Source organism: Mustela nivalis, assembly GCF_964662115.1.
Source record: "Mustela nivalis genome assembly, chromosome: 1".
NCBI lineage: Eukaryota > Metazoa > Chordata > Mammalia > Carnivora > Mustelidae > Mustela > Mustela nivalis.
The window spans coordinates 202,717,905-202,738,869 of NC_139020.1; the positions used below are offsets into that span (position 1 = coordinate 202,717,905).

General features: G+C 56.2%; 1 protein-coding gene across 2 annotated transcripts; it reads right to left on the reverse strand.

The window, feature by feature from the left end:
- Window positions 1-391: 391 nt before the first annotated feature.
- Window positions 392-20,582, reverse strand: COLGALT1 (collagen beta(1-O)galactosyltransferase 1). Of its 2 annotated transcripts, XR_014305253.1 has the most exons (13): window positions 20,083-20,582; window positions 18,741-18,851; window positions 18,145-18,262; window positions 13,293-13,427; window positions 11,972-12,176; window positions 9,985-10,104; window positions 5,286-5,362; window positions 5,094-5,200; window positions 4,808-4,940; window positions 3,502-3,629; window positions 2,258-2,464; window positions 1,761-2,081; window positions 392-1,017 (listed from the first exon to the last, which is right to left on the reverse strand). XR_014305253.1 is itself a non-coding variant. In XM_082709522.1 (12 exons), the coding sequence occupies exons 1-12, from the start codon at window positions 20,343-20,345 to the stop codon at window positions 1,814-1,816; spliced, it is 1,872 nt and encodes a 623-aa protein (XP_082565648.1). In that variant the 5' UTR covers window positions 20,346-20,582; the 3' UTR covers window positions 392-1,813. The 2 variants fall into 2 exon arrangements, 1 of the variants encoding a protein (XP_082565648.1); XM_082709522.1 differs by having other exon boundaries at window positions 392-2,081.
- Between the last annotated feature and the right edge of the window lie 383 nt (window positions 20,583-20,965).

The following is a 20,965-nucleotide window of genomic DNA, read 5'->3' on the forward strand; positions in this document are numbered from 1 at the left end:
CCTTCCCTCCTTGTCTCACGTCCCCACCCGCATCGTGGCTTCCTGGGGTCACGTCTGGGACAAATCAAATCCTCATCTTAGGGGTGTGATTTCTGGAGACCCCAGAACATGACAGCGTCTCTCCTCCTGTGACCAGAGACGATCCTGCAGTTGGCGCGGGGTGGGTCATCTGTCCCTGGGCTATTTCAGGGAGGTTTTATGGGGCGGGTAGGCCGGAAACGGGGCTCACACCACCCTCACCCCACACTCCCTCCACCAGTGGGCTTCCCTCCAGCGCCTGGCTGGCCGTCACCTTCTCCCATGTCTTGGCCAGGCAGTTGGAGGGTGTGGGAAGTGTGAGCCTGTGTTGGTGGTGAGCAACGCAGTGGACCAAGAAAAGCAAACACTGATGTGAAAACCAACCAGCAACGTTTAATAAAAAAATAAGCAAGTTATCCAGGACCCGACCCAGTGAGCAGATGTCCCCAAGAGAGCAAAGCACTGCTGGCCGGCTCGGACATTCATTCCCGGCCGGAGGCACAGCAAGTCCCCCAGCCCAAGCCGGGCAGCACCGGCCCAGGCCCCGGGCAGTACCCTGGTGCAGCCGAACCCCTGCAGGGCCCCAAACACACAAGCCCACCAAAGGCTTGAACGCAGGAACACCATGGAGCGGGCAGAGCCCACGCCTGAGACGCAGGACAGGAAGGTCAAGCAGAGGGGATGACAAGTCAAAACAGGAGCGGGGGTGAGCACAGGAGACCCAGCCCCTGTTTTATCCCTTGCCCCCGCCAGGGGGGCTGGGTCCAGGGAAGCCTGGCGTGGCTGTGTGGTTGCTAGGACCCGCGGCTGTCCCTGGTGAGGGGAGAGCCACCCTCCCTCCTGGGTGGTGGTGGGGGGGATTTTGTCTGCACACAGCTTGGGTGACCAGGCTGGGGGCGGGGGGTGGGCAGGCAGGGATCAAACTCTCAGCCAACAATTCTCCAGTCTCACGGGGAGTCCACGAGGTCTGGTACACAGTAGGCGCTCCATCAACGCCTGCTGCAAGGAGAAATAAGATTCATCTTGTTCATTTGGGTGGCCCTGCACGCAGGAGGGTCGTCTTAATGTCCTGACCCAGCACAGGCTGTGCTGTTTGGTTTCGCTAATGCTGGCCCCCAGGGGGCGCCCTCTACACGTGTGTGGAAGAAGCCAATAGAAGAGTGAAAAGCACCTTGTTGATTTTCACCCCGGCACCAAGCTCAGTTCCCAGCACACAGCAGGCACTCAATAAATGCTCTCAGTTAATAAGAACTTGTCTTTGTGTTCCAAGTACCAGGCACATGGTGGGTGCTTCATTGGTATTCAGAGAAATGAATGAAAGTATCTTGTTTATCCCGGTATTCCCAGAGCCCAGAATGGTTGGTGCCCGACATACAGCAGGCTTTCAATAAATATTTCAATGCATTAAAACAATGACTGTGTATCACTAGTGCTGATTCTTGGGGTGGGGGGGGGCGGGATTAACAAAAGCTTGATGGACCAAACGGTCACTAGCTGAAGGAATAATTATGCCCCATCCACCGCCAAACGCGGAAGCCTGGAACCCGATGAGGACTTCCAAGTGTTTGGCACCTGAAGACAGGAACGAGGTCTGGCTCTCTTCTGATGCCCTAGTGCCAAGCCCCATTCCCGGCATACAGTAGGCACTCCATTAAAGCTGCCTGCATGCACGTGATTGCTGAGCCAGAGCCGAGCCAAGCCAGCTGCACACTGCCTCGAGGGGAGAGCCCTCCGCGGCCTACCGGGGGTCGGGCTGTGCCGGTGAGGCCGGCTTCGGCAGCTCGGCCCCCCGCGCTCAGAGCTCGTCGCGGGCCGCGCTGTCCAGCGGCGACTGCAGCACGTCAGAGTTCTTGGCCTCGCGGCTCAGGGCCTGCTGCTCCCGCATCTTCTGGGACTTGGCGCGGTCCCAGTCGGTCTTCACGTGCTCGTTGTTCCACACCACCGAGGTCTCCGTGTCGCTCACATAGCCATCGTCCCCCGTGTAGTGCGTGGGGTAGACGAGCAGGGGCTCCACCGAGAAGGCGCGCAGGTTGCGGGGCGAGAAGTGGGCCTTGTACTCGGACCTGGTGGGGGAAGAAAGGGGGGCCGCCATGGGTGGGGAGTCCTGGCCGACCGAGGGGGGTGTGGGCGGGGCGGGAGGGGTGCAGGCACCTAGGAAAGAGTGGGTGGAGGGAAAGCCACAGGACAGGGTCCACTCCGCCCACCGACTCAGGCCCGCCCCTCGGCCCGCCCCTCTCACACTGGGTGCTTGTCAAACATGACCGGCAGGAACTCGTCGACAGGCAGCATCTTGGAGAGCGGCTGGGCGGCCAGAAGCTTGCGGGCGCCCTGCAGGGAGATCACGTAGGCCAGCGTCCAGTAGGAGTAATCTGCTTCCACCAGGTTCCTCACGCGGGGCACGGCCTTCTCCGGGTGCTCCACCTGCATCCGCTTCCGGCCCACGTAGCTGCGGGTGCAGAGTCAGGGTCCTGTCACCCTCTTCGCCCCCGCAGAGAATGCTAACGGAGCGAGTCTGAGGTCTGGTGAGCCTCCGTCAGGCCCTGGGGTGCAAGCGGGCTGGGCGTGTTTGGGGGAGCAGCCAGGAGGCAGGGGTGGCTGCCGGACCACGGAGGACCTCAGGGATCTGGGACGTGCAGGGAGGAGACTGTGTTTTTCCCAAGGGTACTAGGGAGCCATGGGAGGATCTGGAGCTCAGAAGGGGAAGACGTCCTGGACACTCTGAGGTTGAACCACGGGAAGGACTGGGGCTAGGAGGGAAGCTGTTCTAAGTTCAGAAGGCTGTGGGGCAGCTGGGCAACGTGCGGGAATGTGGTGAATGGCTGGGGAGGAAGGGGTATCGCTCCTAGTCCTCTGACTAGCACAGTCCAGTCTGGGGCCCAGCACCTGCATCAGGGCCCTGTATACCGTGGGCCCGGGGGGACAAACCAACTCACCTAGGGGAGATTCCAAAGGACTGTCCAGAAATACGCTGGCCACATCAGACCTACTGCTGGTCTAAGACCCAGGCTTCCTGGCCACGCCCCCACACTCAGACACGCCCCCAGCTTCTGGACACAGCTCCAACCCTGACCACACCCACCCCACCCCACAGCCCAAGATCTTCAGCCCTGAGCACAGGCTTCCACCTCAAATCTCAGGCAAACCCCATCCCCTCTACAACTCCTCAAGCCTCCAAGCCCTCTCGAGCCCCCTCCCCACAGGCCAGGTCCCTAGATTTCCAGGTCATCTTCACAGGCCACAGGCCCTACCCCCCAGGCCTTAGTCTAAACCCTGAGTGCTCTCTGGATCCAGGGACCACAGGCTACACCTGAGTCCCCTCCCGCCACACCCCTGAGAGTTGGTGCGGCCTATTACCCTGCAAAGGCCCTCAGACCTCCAGGCTCTAGGCCTTACTTCCCGAGTCCAGACTGCAGCTCCACCCACTCCAAACCGAGCCCCCAAGTCCCGGACCCACCCCAGTGCCACCCAGGGGCCCAAGCTCACATGAGGTCCCAGTCCAGACCCTCCCGCTCCACGTCCCGCATGAGGTTGAGCAGGCGTCTCTTGAAGAAGATCTCAAAGCGCAGGTCATCCTCGAAGACAAGTGACTTCCGCAGCCCTCGGTCCACAACCTGAGGGAGGATGCCCTGCCCACATCAGACGGGGACCAAGGACAGACCTGACCCAGAAACCAGCTCCGCTTCAAGGCCCTGGGGCCACAGGAGAGAAGCAAACACAAGCCTTCCTCACCGTCGTCTGGATAGACCTCTTGGCCATCAGCTCCTTGCACACTTGGCGACAGGGGCCCTGGCCTTGCCCTTGGCCTGACTGCTCCTTCCCACCCCAGGGCCTGTACCTGTGCCAATGCTGATGCAGAATGCTCCCCCCGCGCCGCAGCACGGCGGCAGGCTGGCCCCCAGCCTTAAGGCCTGGGCTCAGAGGTCACCTAGGAGGTCCTCTCTGACCACTGGCCACAGCTGTCAGCTGAGGACAATTCGTCCTCGTGTGGGTGCGTCACACTTAGATTACTGTGGTTTGCCATCAGAGTCCCCATCTCCCAGGGCCGTGAGCCCCCTGCCAGGACCCGCATCTGTCTTGGTGGCTGTCCCGCTCCCAGCACCAGGCCAGATGCACAGCAGGTGCATGGGTGTCCCCAAAGGCACTTGAGAAGCCTCAAGACTGAGGAGGGTGACTGTCATCTTCAAGAACAGGGCACCCTCACTCACAGAGCTCACCCCTCTGTGAGGCAGGGCTTGGCTTGAACCCAGATCAGGCCGCCTGGATACAGGAATCTCGGCCCCTTGCCCTCCATGACGAATCTCACTGAGGAAGAGAGGAACCATCACCTCAAACGCCCGGACACCCCGTCTGGCCCCCTGCCCGGTGGCTCCATGTTTGAATCTCAGCCTCTGAGAGGGGCTGACAAGACCCCGGTGTGGGGTTAGCGTTGCTGACTGTCCCCGTGGCTGTCATTTCTACTGGTAAGTGCTGAGCACCGAGTCCAGGCTCCAAAGACCTGTGGCAGCAGCGGGGGGAGAAGGGGCCTCACTTAGAGGTCCTGGGTCTGAGACCCCACCTTCTATGGAAGCTGGACACATCCCTGCCTCCCTCATCTGCTTCCCCATCTGCACAACGACGGAAGGATAGCAGCTGCCCATCCAGGCTGCCCTGACATCCTGGTGGAGGCTTCTGGGAACCGAGGCCCGTGTCATGCTGAAATTCCAAAAGCCTGCAGGGGGCGCCTGCAGCGAGTCCCTCCCTAGGTGGCCAGAAGCCTGAGCGCAGCCCTGCCCTCCCCCGCCAAACCTACCTCCTTCCAGATGTTGTAGTGGCTGAGGAAGCAGCCCAGCTCGCCCTTGGTAAGGGGCCGCCCGTGGTAGGGGTCCCGGTAGCCGGGCAGCATCTGGATGCCCAGCGCCTCCACCTGGCTGGTGTTCATGGCCCTGGAGGTGGGGACGGGAAAGAGGGGGTCAGAGTAAGACGTATGTGACAGTGCAGGCCTGGGAGCCATCTACACCCAGGTGCCCTGCCCACCCGCTCCACCAGCCACAAGCCCCCCCCACCCCCCCCACCCCCGGGCGGGACTCGGGACGCACTTGCCGTCCACAGCCTCCACCAGCCGGCACTCGATCTCCTGTGCCTGCAGGGCCCGCAGCATGCGCTCCCGCCGGTCCTGCCGCCGCTTCAGGTTGATCATGAAGACCTGCGGCCCAGAGCTCCCGTCGGACCCTCCAGGCCTGGCCCCTGCCTCCGCCCCGCCCCCACCCGCTGGGGTAAGCCTGGCTCACCTCGTCGAAGCCCATCTTGTCAGGCGTCTTGGGGGGCACGGAGATGAACCTGGAGGGCTCCGCCGGTGGGTGCTTTACTGTGAGGCAGGCAGAATCCAGGGTGTCAGTGGGATCACCTGGGGAGGCGCTCCAGCCTCCAGTGTCCCTTCCTTTCCCCAGCCCCTCTGGGACCCCCGTCCCCCTAAGCTCCTTAGCCTGGAATCATTGACGATGTAGCACCGACTCACTCTGGCTATTGGCACTGCCCCCAGATGTACTCCCTCCTACCTCAGGACCTGTGTACATGCTGGGCCTCCGCATGAAACACCTTCCTTCCTCCCCTCCTTCTCCTGAGTTCTCAGCTAAGATGCCCTCTTGAGCTGGAGCAGGGTACCTCCTCCTGGCTCCCACAGCATCTGGCCTTCCATCATCAAACCCCAAATCTGTGAGCCCACCTCCCTGGCTTTCTATCTGTCTGCCCCAAGCACTGCAGGACAGACACCACGTCTGTCCACTCACACTGAGTCCCCAGTGCCCAAAGCTTGGTACACAGCAGGCACTCAATAATTGCTCAGAGAATGAACCAAAAAATGATGGCAAACTGTGTGACCTTGACCTACTGGGGCCTTGGCTTTCTTCATCTATAAAAAGAGACTCCAATTTTATTTTATTGAGGATTTATTTATTTGAGAGAGAGAAAGTGTGCTTGAATGGGGGTGGTGGTGGTGAGGGACAGAGGGAGAGAGAGAATCTCAAGCAGACACCCTACAGAGCACGGATTCCCAACATGGGACTCAATTTCAGGACCCTGAGATCATGACCTGAACTGAAACCAAGGTCTGATGCTCAATTGACTGAGCCACCCAGGTGCCCCAGGACTCCAATTTTAAAAACCTCCTCCTCAGGATGCCTGCGTGGCTTAGTCAGTTGAGAGTCTGCCTTTGGCTCAGGTCATGATGCAAGGGTCCTGGGATCGAGTCCCACATCGGGCTCCTTGCTCGAAAGGGAGCCTGCTTCTCCCTCTGCCTGCTCTGCCTATTCTGCCTGTAGCTCTCCGTGCTTCTGCTCTCTCTCTGACAAATAAATAAAAATCTTAAAAAAACAAAAATCTCCTCCTCCTCCCAGAGGTTTCAGGAGATGCCATGAAATGATGCACATTATGGGTTGAATCGTGTCCTCCCCAACAGGATGGAATCTTAACCCCCAGTACCTCAGAATGTGATCTTATTTGGAAATAAGGTCTTTACAGAGACAACCAAGTGAAAATACTGACTGGGGTCCTTATCAAAATGGGCAACTTGGATCCAACCACATACGCAGAGGGGAGACCACAGAGATACACTTGCAGAATGTGACCGTGGGACCGGAGTGGCATGTCTATAAGCCAAAGTATGGCAAGAATTTCAGAGTGGCCATGAGCCCCGCCCCCAATATGCCAGCTGCTGTCAGCAGCGCTCAGACCACATCTCCAGGGCTTTGTCTTGGCAAAACCCTGGCAGCTTCCTTCAGAAGGATCAGCACCACTGGTGGACAGGAGGCTGGAGGGGCTGGCCCAGAGGAGCCCAGCCTGAAGGTGAGTGCGCCATCTGCTCCATGGAGAATATAAAGGCCCCGTGGGAGCCCAAGGGAGAGACACAAGCCCCTCTGTCTGGGACAGGCTGGGGCGCGGCCCAAAGCCAACCCGGACCCCCCAGAACACCACATCCCGGGGTTTCCTCCTGCCCTGGGCTCTTCACAGCTCTGCCCCCCCCCTGCCCCCGCCCTCTTGGGGGAGCTGGAGCTGGAGAACAAGATGCTGAGATGTGAGCACCCAGTTCAAACTCCGGATGCCTTTTCCCTTCTCCTTCTGAGCTTCTGCCCCTCCACTGCGGGGTGCGGAGGGTAACAAGGCTGCCTGTGCGGCAGGGGGAGCTCCTCACTGTCCACAACAGGCATCCAGAAGGAGCAAAGCAATGCAGCCTTTCCAGAAAAGTCACAGCACAGTGATTACAAAAACCAAACGCCTCCAGACCCATTGTGGGGGTGAAAAATCAAACCTACCCAAGAAGGCATCTGGCCTTTGTCCCCAGCACCTGAGAGGTGGAAGCCCTCTGAACATTCTGCCTGACAGAACCATCTTTGTTTGCCTGGGCTCTCGGGCCACACTGGGTGGTCTATGCCAACAGTGTGATTTAGGGGAGGGGTCTTGGGCCACGTGGAATCAGCTCACCCCCTGTAGGGGCTAGAGAGGCAGTCAGCCAGGTCCGTGTGAGTGAGCCCCAGTAAAAAGCCTGGACCCTGAGGTTTAGGGAGCATCCCTAGACAGTAGTACACCATATGCGTGGCCATACAGGGTGCTGGGAAAACTGGAAGCTGTCCACACGAATCCACAGATGGGGGACACCCGGAAGTTCATGCATAGAACTCTCTGGGTTGCCACCCAGACACCCCTTCCCTTTGCCAGTTGTAACCTGCATCCTTTTGCTTGTAATACACCCTGAGTGTAAGAGCATGGGTTCCCAGGCGATGGGGAAAGATACTCCACTGTCCACGAGTGGGGTTGGGGGGAAGGGAGCAGGCGGCAGGACCCCCCAGCCCCAGGGACGTCACTGAGCCTTCCTGCAAGTCTGAAATTTCATCACTGGACAGACTTTTGAACGCATGAAAAATCACATGCACAGTCTGGGATGGAGATCACATCCCCACACAGGGATGGAGAGAAAAATACAGTCTTCACTCAGACTGGAAGGAAGGATTTACACAAATATCTGAAACCCCCAGACCCTCCTTCTGTCTGTTTCGTAGGCTTTGCTCTGGCCCTCGAGACATAGGAAAATATTCACTCCTCTGGTGATGTCAGGTTCTAATACTTTCTAACTGAGCCTGGGTGGCTCAGTTGGTGGAGCATCTGACACCTGATTTTGGCTCAGGTCATGTTCTCATGAGAGCCCTGCGTCGGGCCGGGCTAGCTGTGGAGACAGTGTAAGATTCTCTCTCTCCCTCTCCCTCCATGCCGCCCCTGCTCTCATGCCTGCTTTCTCCCTCGCTCTCAAAAAATGAGAAATAATAAAAATAAAATGTATTAATACATAAATAAAAATAACATTAAAAAAATAATAAAATCAAGTAGGAAAACTCTGGCAGCCTGTGAGACATTTTTCAGAGGCCAGTCACCGGCTGGAGCTGGCGACGCCAGAGACCCTCCCTCTGTGAGTGTGGCCTGGTGGGGCTGCTGGACCAGGCCTGGGCATCTGTGTGTGACAAACGCTCAGGTACTACAAGGGTCTTCACCCTGGTGACCATGCAACCTACAGGTGTCACCTCAAAGTACCTAATGTCCCCCCCAAAACAGAGGGCAGGGTGCCATTCCATCTTCAGCCACCGGGGGGGGGTGTCTTAGAACTTTCCAGAGAGAGGTTTAACCGTGGGAAAGGTTAAAGGAGCAGGGTTCCTCCCTGTCTGTGCAGTGGGAGGAAAGGCCACGCTGCCTCAGAGGCCTTCTGGGGGATGTGCGGGGCCAGCACTGGGCGAGGCCCTCACAAGAGACACTGTCTGGGGTCTCTGGAGAACCCCAGCAGGAACAGGAGCCCCCTCCTCAAACAACCTTGGTGGCAGCTCAGCCCTTTGTGCTTGTCCCATCTCAGGGGCCCACTAGAGGGATGGCTAGTTGACGAGTTCATGGATTTATTTGTATATATATATATATTAGAAAGGCACAAGCTTGCAACTCTAGTACAAGTACCTAGCTTCCGGGGCACCCGGGTGGCTCAGTCATTAAGAGTACACCTTCGGGGGGCGCCTGGGTGGCTCAGTGGGTTAAGCCGCTGCCTTCGGCTCGGGTCATGATCTCAGAGTCCTGGGATCAAGTCCCGCATCGGGCTCTCTGCTCAGCGGGGAGCCTGCTTCCTCCTCTCTCTCTCTGCCTGCCTCTCTGCCTACTTGTGATCTCTCTCTGTCAAAAAAAAAAAAAAAAAAAAAATCTTTAAGAGCACACCTTCGGCTCGGGTCATGATCCCAGGGTCCTGGGATCGAGCCCCAGGTCAGGCTCCTTGCTCAGCAGGAAGCCTGCTTCTCTCTCTCCCTCTGTGTCTCCCCCTGCTGTGTTCCCTCTCACTGTCTGTCAAATAAATAAATAAAATCTTTTTTAAAATTCCTAGTTTTCTTTTTTAAATGTATTCAAGTGGGGGAGAAAAGTGTCTGCTTAAGGTAAGTATTAAATAACGCTGGGTCTGGGTTTGGCAGCGGCATGGAGGAGGACACAGCTTGCAATGGTGGAGCCCCAGACACTGCCATGCCCCTTCTGCTCTCACACCCTCTATAGCTCCCAGCTCCCTTTGGGCAAAAGCTCTGTTCCTCAGCTTGGTGTCAAAGGCCCCTGTGCTGGCCCTGCCTGTCAGCTCTGCCCAGCTCGCCGCCTTTATTTCTGTCCCGTCAATCTTGGCTGTTCTCTGAGCTCAAGTCCCCTCCAGCCTCCTGGCCTTTGCCCGTGCTGTTCCCTCCAGTTGTAATTCTCTTCCGGGCTAACTCCTACCCGCCACGCATCTTCATGCCCCTCTTCCCGGGAGCCCATCCTGACTGCTCTCAGGATGCTGCACACAGCTTCCAAGACCAGGGACAACCATCCACCTTGTTCGTGCCGAGTCCCCCGCTCCCAGCCAAGGGACTGGCACGCAACAGATGGGACAGAGGCAAGGTGGTAGAGAAAGGGAGGTGACTCAGCCCTCCGTGTTTGGGGACTCACCCATGACCTCCAGCTGCACGTGCATGAAGCTCTCGGCCTCATCCTGGAGGGTGCTGTGTGACCGCAGCGGCACAGGCAGGAAGCCGTACTCCTCCTTGTTGCAGACGTACATCTGGACCTCTGCGGCCGAGGGAACAACAATGCAAAGTGAAAAATGGTACGAGGCAACAGCAGCTCCCAGAAACCAGACGCACCACTGAGGGTGAGCCTAGAACCTCAACAGGGCCCCCCTGTTCCCGCACCCGGCGGGGACTCCTCAGCTCCCCAGCTGCCAGGCCGGCCTGGGAAGAACTCCAGAGCTGTTCACGAGTGCCTCGCACAGCCACTGCCATGATCCCCCGCAGGGTTCCAAGACACGGCCAACCGCACAACCCCAGGGAGGGCAGCGCAGAGGCCCAGTGAGGCAGGAAAAGGAGACGCGGCTGACCCAGACAGAAGCAACAGCACCTCCATCTGCATTTGTCCTTTTTGGGTGGTTTAAGGTTTTATGCATATCTTTTCTTTTTTAAGGGAAAAACCCAATGAAAAATGATTCCACTTGAACTGGTTAACTTTTTCTGAAAAGGGCCAGATGGTCAATATTTACACTTATGGGCCAGACGGTTCTATCTCAATGACTCAGTTGCAGCTGGAACGCAGCAGCAGCCAGAAATGAGGCTTCAGTGAATGGGCGTGGCTCGTGCTGATGAAACTTTATAGGCACTGAGATTCGAATCTTATACGATCTTCAGATGTCACAAATGTCTTCTTATCATTTTTTTTTTCCTGTTCAGATGACCAAATACAGATTTGGCGTATATATTTGGTCTTCGTCCACAGGTCCGGGCTCAGTTCCCCAAATCCTTGGAATTCCCTAAATGTTGAGAGCTTAGAGGTGTCTCTCACATTAGTAAGTGACTTTTGGAAAGCACTTAAAGAGGAACCTCCCTCCCCCAACACACACACTGGTTGCCAAGGGGAATCAGCCATGAACAGAGGGCTGGAACTTTCAGTCCTACCCCTCCGGTCTCTGGGGAAGGGAGGGGAGCTAGAGGTTGGATTGCTGAGAGCCAATGATCCAATTAATCACGTCTACGTAAAGAAGCCTCCATAAAAACCCAAAAGGATGGAATTGGTGAACACGTGGGGTGTGGGGAGAGTAATGTACTGGAGCCTGGAGGGGGAAAGGAAGCTCTGCGCCCCTTCCCCCGGACCGCACACAGCCCACATACCCCATCTCTTCTCCAGGGCTACTCCTGAGTTAGAGCCTTTTAGACTAAACTGAGGCATCTGGCGAGTAAATGGGGTTCCTGAATTCTGTGAGCTGCTCTTACAAAGTAACAGACCTCAAGGAGAGTGTCTTGGGAGCCGCAGGTTTATGGCCAGTTCCTCAGAAGCATGTGGGTTTATGGCCAGCATCTGAAGTTGGGGTGGCGGACAGTGTTGTCCGACTGAGCACCCCCCAACCTGTGCGATCTGACACTATCCCTGGAAAGACTGTCAGAAGTGAGTTGAATTGGAGGATACCCTGCTTGTCTTACAGAGACAATGGCTTGTTGGTGTGGGGAAGTCGCCCCCACCAACACACACTCTCAAGATAGAATTAGGTCCAGGAACCCAAGACATACTTGGCTTATGGCTACAGGAAAACAGATGGTGGGCCAGATTTGGGCCATGGGCCATTGTTCGCCGAACCACGGTTTAAAAAAAAAATGAGAGGCCAGCTATGGCTGTGTTCTTTTTTTTTAAAATGTTTCCTCCCTAACTGTATAATTAGCGAATAATTATGCTCAACTACAGAAAACTGGGAGAACACAGGAGACTATTAAGGTGAAAATAACCTCCAATAAAGAGATCTTAAAGATAAGAGAAGCGAAGTGACCGGGCGAAGCGGGGGCTGGAAGAAAGGGAGTACTGGGGGCATCACCTGAACACCTGGATGCAGCCACACCTGAAACAATCACTGTACCCTGCAGTTCTAGTTTCTGGGAACCTTCTGTGGGCTCACCTGCTTGCTTGCAGGAGAAGGCAAAAACGATGATGTCGTCAAAGGACCAGGTGTAGTCAGGGTGAGGAGGGTAGAACGCCAAGTTCCTGGACGCTGCCTTCCGCAGGTCAATGAGGAAGGTGGAGTGCACCATGGGAACAGCAAAGCAGCCCCGGCGGTCCCGCTTGCGAATGGGGATGTAGGCGGGGGTACGTTTGTAGTAGCCCTGTGGGGGGGAGGGTGCAGCTCTATGGGGGGGATGGAACACTTAGAGAGCAGGACCCAGATGCCAGCCTCTGGCTGTGGTGGGCTTTCCCCGAGTCCAGAATTCCGGGGGTGGTCAGGGCTTGTCCCCCACACCCAGAGCCACAGGCAGTAGGGTAGGGGCCGAGGAGGGAAGGGCCGCAGCTGTGTGCCCACCTGCAGACCTAGCTCAACACTTCAGATCAGAAAGGCAGCACTTGCAGGAAATGAGGAAGCTGAGAAAGGGACCAGATATTTGCGATTCCTTGATTTACACAGGACTGAACATCAGAAGTAGGACTTCAAGAAACATGGGGCGAAATCTTTTTAAAAACAAGTTTTAACCATCTGAAGTTGTTCTCTCTTCATCATACCTTTACAAACTGGAATTGTTAGAGGGTAATATTTAGATTTCCATGACATATTTTTTAAAATAGAAACTACTGAAATGTTCACTTTAATAGGGTGAGTTTCCTATTATGTGAATTACACATCAATTAAAAAGACAGGAGGAGACAGGAGGAGGTCCTGGCTCTGGCATGCCCCCCACTCCAGCACCTACCCTTTCACTCCTCCTGGTGTTGCCTGCAATCCCAGCCTCAACGCTGGGGTGGGACTACAGACCCAGGATCAGTCAATCAGAACCTGGCATTTTCCTGGCTTCGGAAATTGGCTCAGGTGTAGGAGGAGACTGGACAAGGCCCAAAGTGGACTTTGGCTGGATGGTGCTAGGATTGTGCTCCAGGAGTCTGACAATGAAGCCACCCAAAAGATGGAGGAAGATGGGAAAGTTGTTTGAACACCTGGATCAAGCTGTGCCTGAAGTCCTACCTGGCACCATGGCTTCCTAGCTGTGTGATCTCGGGCAAGTCAAGTCCTCTCTCCCTGCGTTTCTGTCTCTGCCTCAGTGACTGGGAAGGGAATGGGGAGGAGAGGGCACAATCATAGACCTTCCATCAAGGAGCTAGTTAAGGATTACCACAATGGTGTTGTAAAGGGCCTACCATGAGGTGGTATGGGAAGTTAGGCTCCAGCCACAATTCCCAATCGCTTGCGCCCACCATTCCTGGCCCCCACCATCCCCCAGCAGCCCCCTCACCTGGGAGGTCATCCCGCACCAGAAGTTGGAGTATGCAGCCCGCGAATCCAGCATGGGGGCCACCACCGTCTTATTCTCAGCAATGAGGAGGCTTAGTGTGTTCGGATTGAGGATCAGGTTGTCTGCGTCCACAAACTGCAAAACACCCAGCAGAGAATCAGCAGGGCCCATGGGACTGACCCAGGCTGGCCCACAGCTCTGAACAGCGGTGGCAGCGGCCAGCGTCCTAGAGGGGAGGGGGTGGCAGTCTGGGGATCCTAGAGTAGCAGATGGGGCCCTGGAAGCCAGCCCGTTCCTCCACCACCGGCTCTGCCCCTGGTGACAAGCCCAGTAATGCTCATATAAAGAAATACACTCTGTAGCAAGAGAAGGGACAGACCACAACACACAAAGCAACACAAATGGGGTCCAGACGTGGCGCTGGGGGCGGGGGGGAGGGGAACACATCCAACTCGACAGCAAGGACACGTGGCAACATTTATGGGAAATTCTCAAAAAGGCAGCCCCTGTCCATGAGTAGGACGGTAGGAGCAGAGGCCAGCTCCGCGGGGATTGGCAGGGAGGAGCGCACTACTGTCCAATGTGAATTACGGGCTGACAGAGTGTATACAAATCCGGTCTTTACGGAAGCCCTTAGTTTTCCTGTAACACCTTACATGTTGGGATAAAAAAATGGTAACTTAGAGGTGCCTGGGTGGCTCAGTGGGTTAAAGCCTCTGCCTTCAGCTCAGGTCATGGTCTCAGGGTCCTGGGATTGAGCCCTGCTTTGGGCTCTCTGCGCAGTAGGGAGCCTGCTTCCTCCTCTCTCTCTGCCTGACTCTGCCTATTTGTGATCTCTGTCTGTCAAATAAATAAATAAAATCTTAAAAAAAAAAAAAAAGATGGTAACTTGCTTGGTGCAGCATGGGATGAAATCCACCAACCCAGGAAAAGGGTCACCATCGGGGCGCAGGTGCCTGCTGTTCCCCCCAAAACCATGTGTCACCAACACTCCCCAAAGAAGCCCCACCCGGAGGCTCACTGCAGTGCTGCTGACCACACTAACTGGGGAACGACGCAGGAGTCTAGCCATGGCGAACCGGCTAGAGAAGTTCCGGCCCCATCCCACTGCAGAGTGAGCCCAGACAGCTAGGAATTGCACCACAGAGTAGGATCAGGCGAGGGTGTGCCTGTCCACGGGAACATGAAGACACCAGGCCACCACGCATCATGGAACTCTTAGGACTGATTGATTTGTTTTTCTTGTTGTTGTTGTTGTTTGTTTAAAAGATTTATTTATTTATTTGTTTGACAGATAGAGATCACAGGTAGGCAGAGAGAGAGAGAGGAGGAAGCAGGCTCCCCACTGAGCAGAGAGCCCGATGTGGGGCTGGATCCCAGGGCCCTGGGACCATGACCTGAGCCGAAGGCAGAGGCTCAACCCACTGAGCCACCCAGGTGCCCCTGATTGATTTGTTTTTAAATGCCTCTGGTCCACAGATAGGCTTTCTTTCTGTCCCCCACACAGGATTTTTTTTTTTTAAGATTTTATTTATTTATTTGACAGACAGAGATTACAAGTAGGCAGAGAGCCCGATGCGGGGCTCGATCCCAGGACCCTGGGATCATGACCTGAGCCAAAGGCAGAGGCTTTAACCCACTGAGCCACCCAGGCACCCACCCACACAGGATTTTTAAAACCTATAAATCACTTGCCACACGCAACAGCAAGAACTAGAGTCCCAGCCTTCCCTGGCAATTCCAGAGTGGCACTCCCACATGGCAACCCCCAGCTGGAGACAGAAGGTGGCTGCCCCTTGGGGCAAGCCGCGGGGCCGTTCCCTGCCTGGCCCCTGCCAACGTTTGTTTGTGTGACCTTTGAATATATACACAATAAAAACAGCCAGAAGGGTCTGGCGGTTCCTCCAAGAGTTACACAGAGAACTACCTAATGACTCAGTGAGTCCACTCCTAGGTATGCACCGAGACAACTAGAAACAGGCACCTGCACACCCACGTTCACAGAAGCACCGGCCACGAGAGCCAGACAGTGGAAATGACCCACGTGTCCGTCAACGGGAGAATGGATGAACAGAACATAGTCTGTCCATACAATGGAACATCATTCAGCCATAACAAGGAACACAGCACGGACACACGCCACAACAGATGAACCTTGAGAACATTGTGCTGAGTGAGAGAAGCCCGACACAGAAGGCCACAGAGCGTATGATTCATTTATAAGAAACGTCCCGAACAAGCACATCTACAGACACGGAAAGCACACTGGTGGCTGCCAGAGCCTGGGGGAGGGGCGGGGGAGAGTGAGAGACTGCTCCTGGGGACAGGGCATCCTTCTGGGGTGACGGAAACGTTCTGGAACTAGAGAGAGGTTGTGGTTGCACGACATAATGAATGTACTAAATGCCGCTGAGTTGTTCCCTTTGAAACAGTTAATTTTATGTTATGTGAATTGCACGTCAATTAGAAAATACGGAAACCAGCCAGAAAGGGAGTCTCTCTGGGAGGTAAGATTACAAGGTTTGCTTGTTTTTTAATTCCCTAGGTTTCTTATTTTTTCTTGTATATTTTCTTATAAGTAACACCCGGTGCATTTACAAAAAGAGAAAAAAAAAGTGGTCCTTTTTAAACATTTTTTTTTGCTTTTTCTTTTAAAAAGAGGTCTTTAAAAAAAGAAAAAAGAGGTCCTTTTCATAACAATTTTAAAACACTGGACAAATGATTTCACACCCCAATATAGATTTCCAAAGTCCCTAGTTACCAAAAGATACTGGTGTGTCAAAAGCTGCTTTGAGTTTTGAACCGACATGTAGAGTTCCACCCAAGTTTGCAGAGGGAAAAAAGTGAAAACCAACCAGGCTCAAACCCTGAAAGCAAAACCCAGGGAAGCAAATAAGGTGGCCTTGTGCTAGACAGTTCCAGAAGGTTCCGGTCCCACCACTGCGCCTCACTGGTTCTAAGACTCTACCAACAAGCACGATGTCCCCTCCATCTCTAAGCCTCCATTTTCCCATCTATAAAATGGTCTGATAAGGCATCAACCCATAGGGCTCCAAGGAAGACCTTGTTCCATTCTTGCTCCTCTCTGCAGAGCTCAGGCCAGGCACACGGGGTCCTCCCGGCCCCCTCACACCCAGTCCCTGAGCAGGGTTCGTCCCCTTGGCCTACGAAGGCAACCTCAATCTACTTGCCTTTTTTCACAGCCCTGCTCCACACTGGCCTCCTGCTGTTCCCCATCTAGCCCCAACAGGCCCTGCTCCCTACAGCAGCAGCCACGAGCTTCTGAAAATCATAAATCAGAACACAACTCTCCCCTGCTTATATACCCTCATGGCTCCCCATTACCCACAATGTAAAAACCAAATCTCTGCCTCGGTCTGCATAGTCTGGCCCCCTCCCACCACTACAGGACCACCTCCATCACCCCCACAGGGGCCTCAACGGTCCCTGAAGGCCTCAAGCTTGCACACTACTCCGCTCCCTCGGCCCCAGTTTCCCGAGACTGGCTTCTTTGTTCCTTCAGGTCACAGCTAGGGTTCCCTCCTAAGAGAGAACCCTAGCACCCCCAATCCTGCTCACTGGTCACTACACCCTGACTGTGCCATCTGTTGTGGATTGAACGGTGGCCCCCCAAAAGGTTGAAGTCCTGACCCCCAGGACCCTGCGACTGTTTTCTTATTTGGAAATAGGTCTTTGCAGATGTAACTAGGATGTAGGTTAAGATGGGGTCACACAGGAATTGAGCTAAAGTCAATGACTGATGACCTGGTACGAGGAGGAGGGACAGAGAGATAAGCCCACGGGACCACAGAGGCAGACAACAGAGGGACACAGCCACAGGCCACAAGCCCAGGAGCTGGAAAAAGTGAGGAAGGATCCTCCCCTAGAGCCAGTGGAGGGGGCAGGGCCTGGCTGACACCTTAACTTCAGACTTCTGGCCTCCAGAACTGGGAGACAATGAACTTCCGCTGTTTGCAGTCCGTCCCCCCCCCCCGCCCCGCCCCCCAGCCCTCGTCAGGGCGGGGAGTCTTTTGTCACAGCAGCCCCAGACACTGATCCACCAGCCACCGCCTTTCCTTTCCACAATCACGACAGGGGCTGCTCTCAGTTCTTCCTCACTCGGTTTTGGTTTCTGGCCACGGCCCCCCTTCCTGGGACACTAGGAAGGCAGGGCTCAGCCCGGGGCATCCTCACTGCATCCCCAGGCTCTGGCAGGTGGAAGAAGGTGGAGACCACAGCTCGGGGTCTGTCATTCCGACCACAGGCTCTGTCGGGCGGGCATCAGGGGAGCCAGGCCTGGCAGCCCGGGTGCCATCCAGTCCCATCCACACCGGGGAAAGGGATCACAGACTGATCAAAGGGATGGACTCAAGGAGCTCGCACAGGCCTGTGGGCAGGTACCTTCACATTACTGCGTTCCAGCCTGAACCGTCCCTTCCTCCAGAGGCAATGGCTGGCCCAGGAGAAGGAAGTGAAAGTCAGGCCTCAGCAGCCTAGACTCTCCACCAGCCCCCAGACCCCCACCCCATCTTCCTGCTTCTCAGCTGTCACCCAGAGGCTGTCACTGTGGGGTGCGAAGAGGTGGCGATAAAGTGGAGACAACCCCAGGGTGCAACCCCAGGGGACAGTCGGGGACACCACCTGATGTTAAGAACCCCGGTGGCCAGGGATGGAATCCCAGCTCCTCCGCTAACCAACTGTAGCACATCGGACAACTCATTCCCCCCTCTCAGAGCCTGTTTCCTTCTATAAACGGGCTTAAGGATGATCTCCACATCCCACTGATCCCCCTTCCCTCGGTGGCCACCCAGATGTCCCCCATGATCTCAGAGTAGCTGGCTGAGAGACTCACCAGGATGTAATCAGCCCACATGTCCCGGGCAGATTTCAAGGCTGCCTGGCGCAACTTCATGATGTGCTCGTAGCGCGAGTCAGACCAGTGTTTGGGGCCCTCCTCATCCGGGTAGGACCTGCAGAGAGAGACGGTTGTGATGTGCAAAGGATGGAGCGCTATGGCAACACAGAGGGCAGTGGTCAGAGAGGGCTTCCTGGAGGAGGGAATGTGTAGGCAGACAGGTAAAGAAATAAACCCGGAAAGGCTGAATGGAACAAGTGGTCTGCACTGCCCAGGGGTTCATGAGGAAACTATGCATAGAATGAGACTGGGAACAAAGCAGTAGGCGTCCACCAGGAGGACAAGGGAGTGAGGGAACTCTAGGTGGAGAGACCTGTGGGGACAAAGGTCCACCTGGAGGATTATGGCCCACTGAAGCTGAGATCGGGTCAGAGCAGCCAAGGCCAGCCCGTACAGCTGCGTTTGGCCAGAGAGGCAGAGGAGGAAGGGCTGGGGTTCTGTCACAGGACAATGGGGAGTCATGGAAGGTGTGTGAATAGGGGCGCAGCCCAGTTGACTTGGGGAGGGGGGTCAGGGCAGAACCTGGAGCTCACCTGGGTTCCTCCGCTGGTCGCCACTCCACAGAGTGGTACAGACTCTTCACGGCCACCAGCCATTCCCGCAGCACAGCCGATGTGTTATCTGAGTTGTGGTCTGTGGCCACCCTGCAAAGCAGAGCAGGGCAGTCAGCGTGAGGCTGGGGAGACTGAGGCAGCCCCGGGTAGCAGTGAAGCAACATGGGCTCCACACCCCGAAGCTTGCCTTCCAGCAGCTTATACAGCCCTGAGCAAGAAGCTTCCCTCCTCCATGCCTGCTTCCTCATCTAAAACAGAGATGAGGGCAGGACCCACTGCACTGGGCTGCAGAAGGGATTAAACAAGCTTTTTGGGAAAAATACAGCAGACACTGAGCACCCAGGATCTCATAACCACGTTAAGGACTAAATATGGTGATTTAATTTAAAAAATTCTGTATCATCTACCGCCACCCCACCATCCTGGACTGTCTCCTATCAACAACAGCACCTTAGAGTGGCCTGTGCTTACTGGTTAATTCAACAAACATTTCTTAAGCACCAACTGTGTGATTGCATTATCCAGGCTGGCGAATCTGGGATGGAGGAGTAAGGGGCATTTAGGAGTCCACAATAAGTTCTTATTAACTTGCCAACATGAGCAGCCATGACTAGTAAGGACAACATAACCATAACCACAGTTCTGGTCACCGAGCACCAAGCTAGAGATCCCAGGCTCAAGGCCTTGAGTGCATTAACTGGTTAATTTTCCGAGAGGAAGGCAACCAGAGTTATATTAATGCCCCCATTTTCCAGATGAGGAAACCGAAGCAGGAGGCAGGAAATCACGAGTTGCGATACAGCTCTGCCCACTCCCCCACCCTTGGCCACCTGATCCCATAACCCACGCACCCACCCACCCACGCTGGTTAGAGGGCAGGGGATCGACTCTGGCTGGATTCAGGATTCAATGCCCCAGAAACTGAAAAGACTTCCTGTTAGTGGAAATGCAGTGTGGGCCGTGGGGGCTCCAGGCTCCCCTAATTGGAGCTGTGAGTGCCCTGAAGGCGGTTTGAGGGTTCGTCCCAGGCAGAGCAGCCCAGCCCTGGCCTGGGCACCAGTGGTTCGGAATCTGCCCCAACCGCTGGACCAGAGGCCAGAGCACGGTCCGTCAGTACCACAGCGGCGGAGCAGAGACCGGGAGGGAGGGACAGCAAGCGGAGGGCCAGCGGGTCTGGCCGGCCCGAAGAGGGAAACAAGCAGGGGCCACGCGTGGGTCCCGCCCGCCTCGCCCGGTGCCAGGGCAGCAGTCAACGCGCGGGGTGGAGCCGGCTGGATGGGGGAGGCAGGCCGGGCGCGGGGAAGGCGGGTGCCGCGCTCACCACAGCGCCGTGCGCTCCCGCGGGTGCCGCAGCCGCTCGAGTGCGCCCAGCGTGGCGGGCAGCGCGTGGGCCGCGTTGCGCGCCACCAGAGCTATGAGGACTCGGGGCGCCTGCAGCGGCGACTCGGGGCTCCAGCGTTCCTCCGGGAAGTAGGCGGCGGCGCCCGGCGGGCCGCCCGGGGGCGGCAGCGCCAGCAGTAGCAGCAGCAGCAGCACCGGGCGCAGCCGCCAGCGCCGCCTGCACGCGCGTGGGGCCGCCGCCATCGCTCCACGCGTCGCCTTTAAGCCGCTTTTCTGCCGGCGGACGCGGACCGCACCTTGAGCCAGCCACCGGGCCCCGCCCTGCCGCGCGCCTTAAAGGGGAGGAGAGTGCCTGGAGTGAATCAGCCTTCTGGGACCGCTTCCCGGACCCGTCCTCCCGAGGACCTTAAAGGCTCAAAGTGCTGCGTACGCGACTCCCACCCGGAGTCACGTCAGTCCCGCCCCGACGCCCCGCCCCCCGCTCCCGCCTTAAAGGCACAGAGTGCTCCTAGCGTTCCGGTTTCACGTGACTCAGTGCCATAAAGGTGTTAGAGCTCACAACGCCCCGTTCCTCCCTACACCCGCCCCCGCCTGGACCTTCCCCTGATACGCCGTGCCACTTCCATTTGTGTAGGATCCAGTCTCTGCCACCAGGCGGACCTGGCTAGTTAGGACCTGGTTTCAAAGGGCTGTTGGGTATTAAGCCTGCGGTTTCTAGAGTCCCCAGACCTGGCTTCAAATTCAGCCCCCACTGTGGGCTCCCAGTGAGAGCCTCAATTTGTCTATTTGTAAAATAGACACCTTACCGACACCGCAGGGTTGGCGTCAGATGGAGCCAGATGATACTTGTAAGCGCTGAGCAC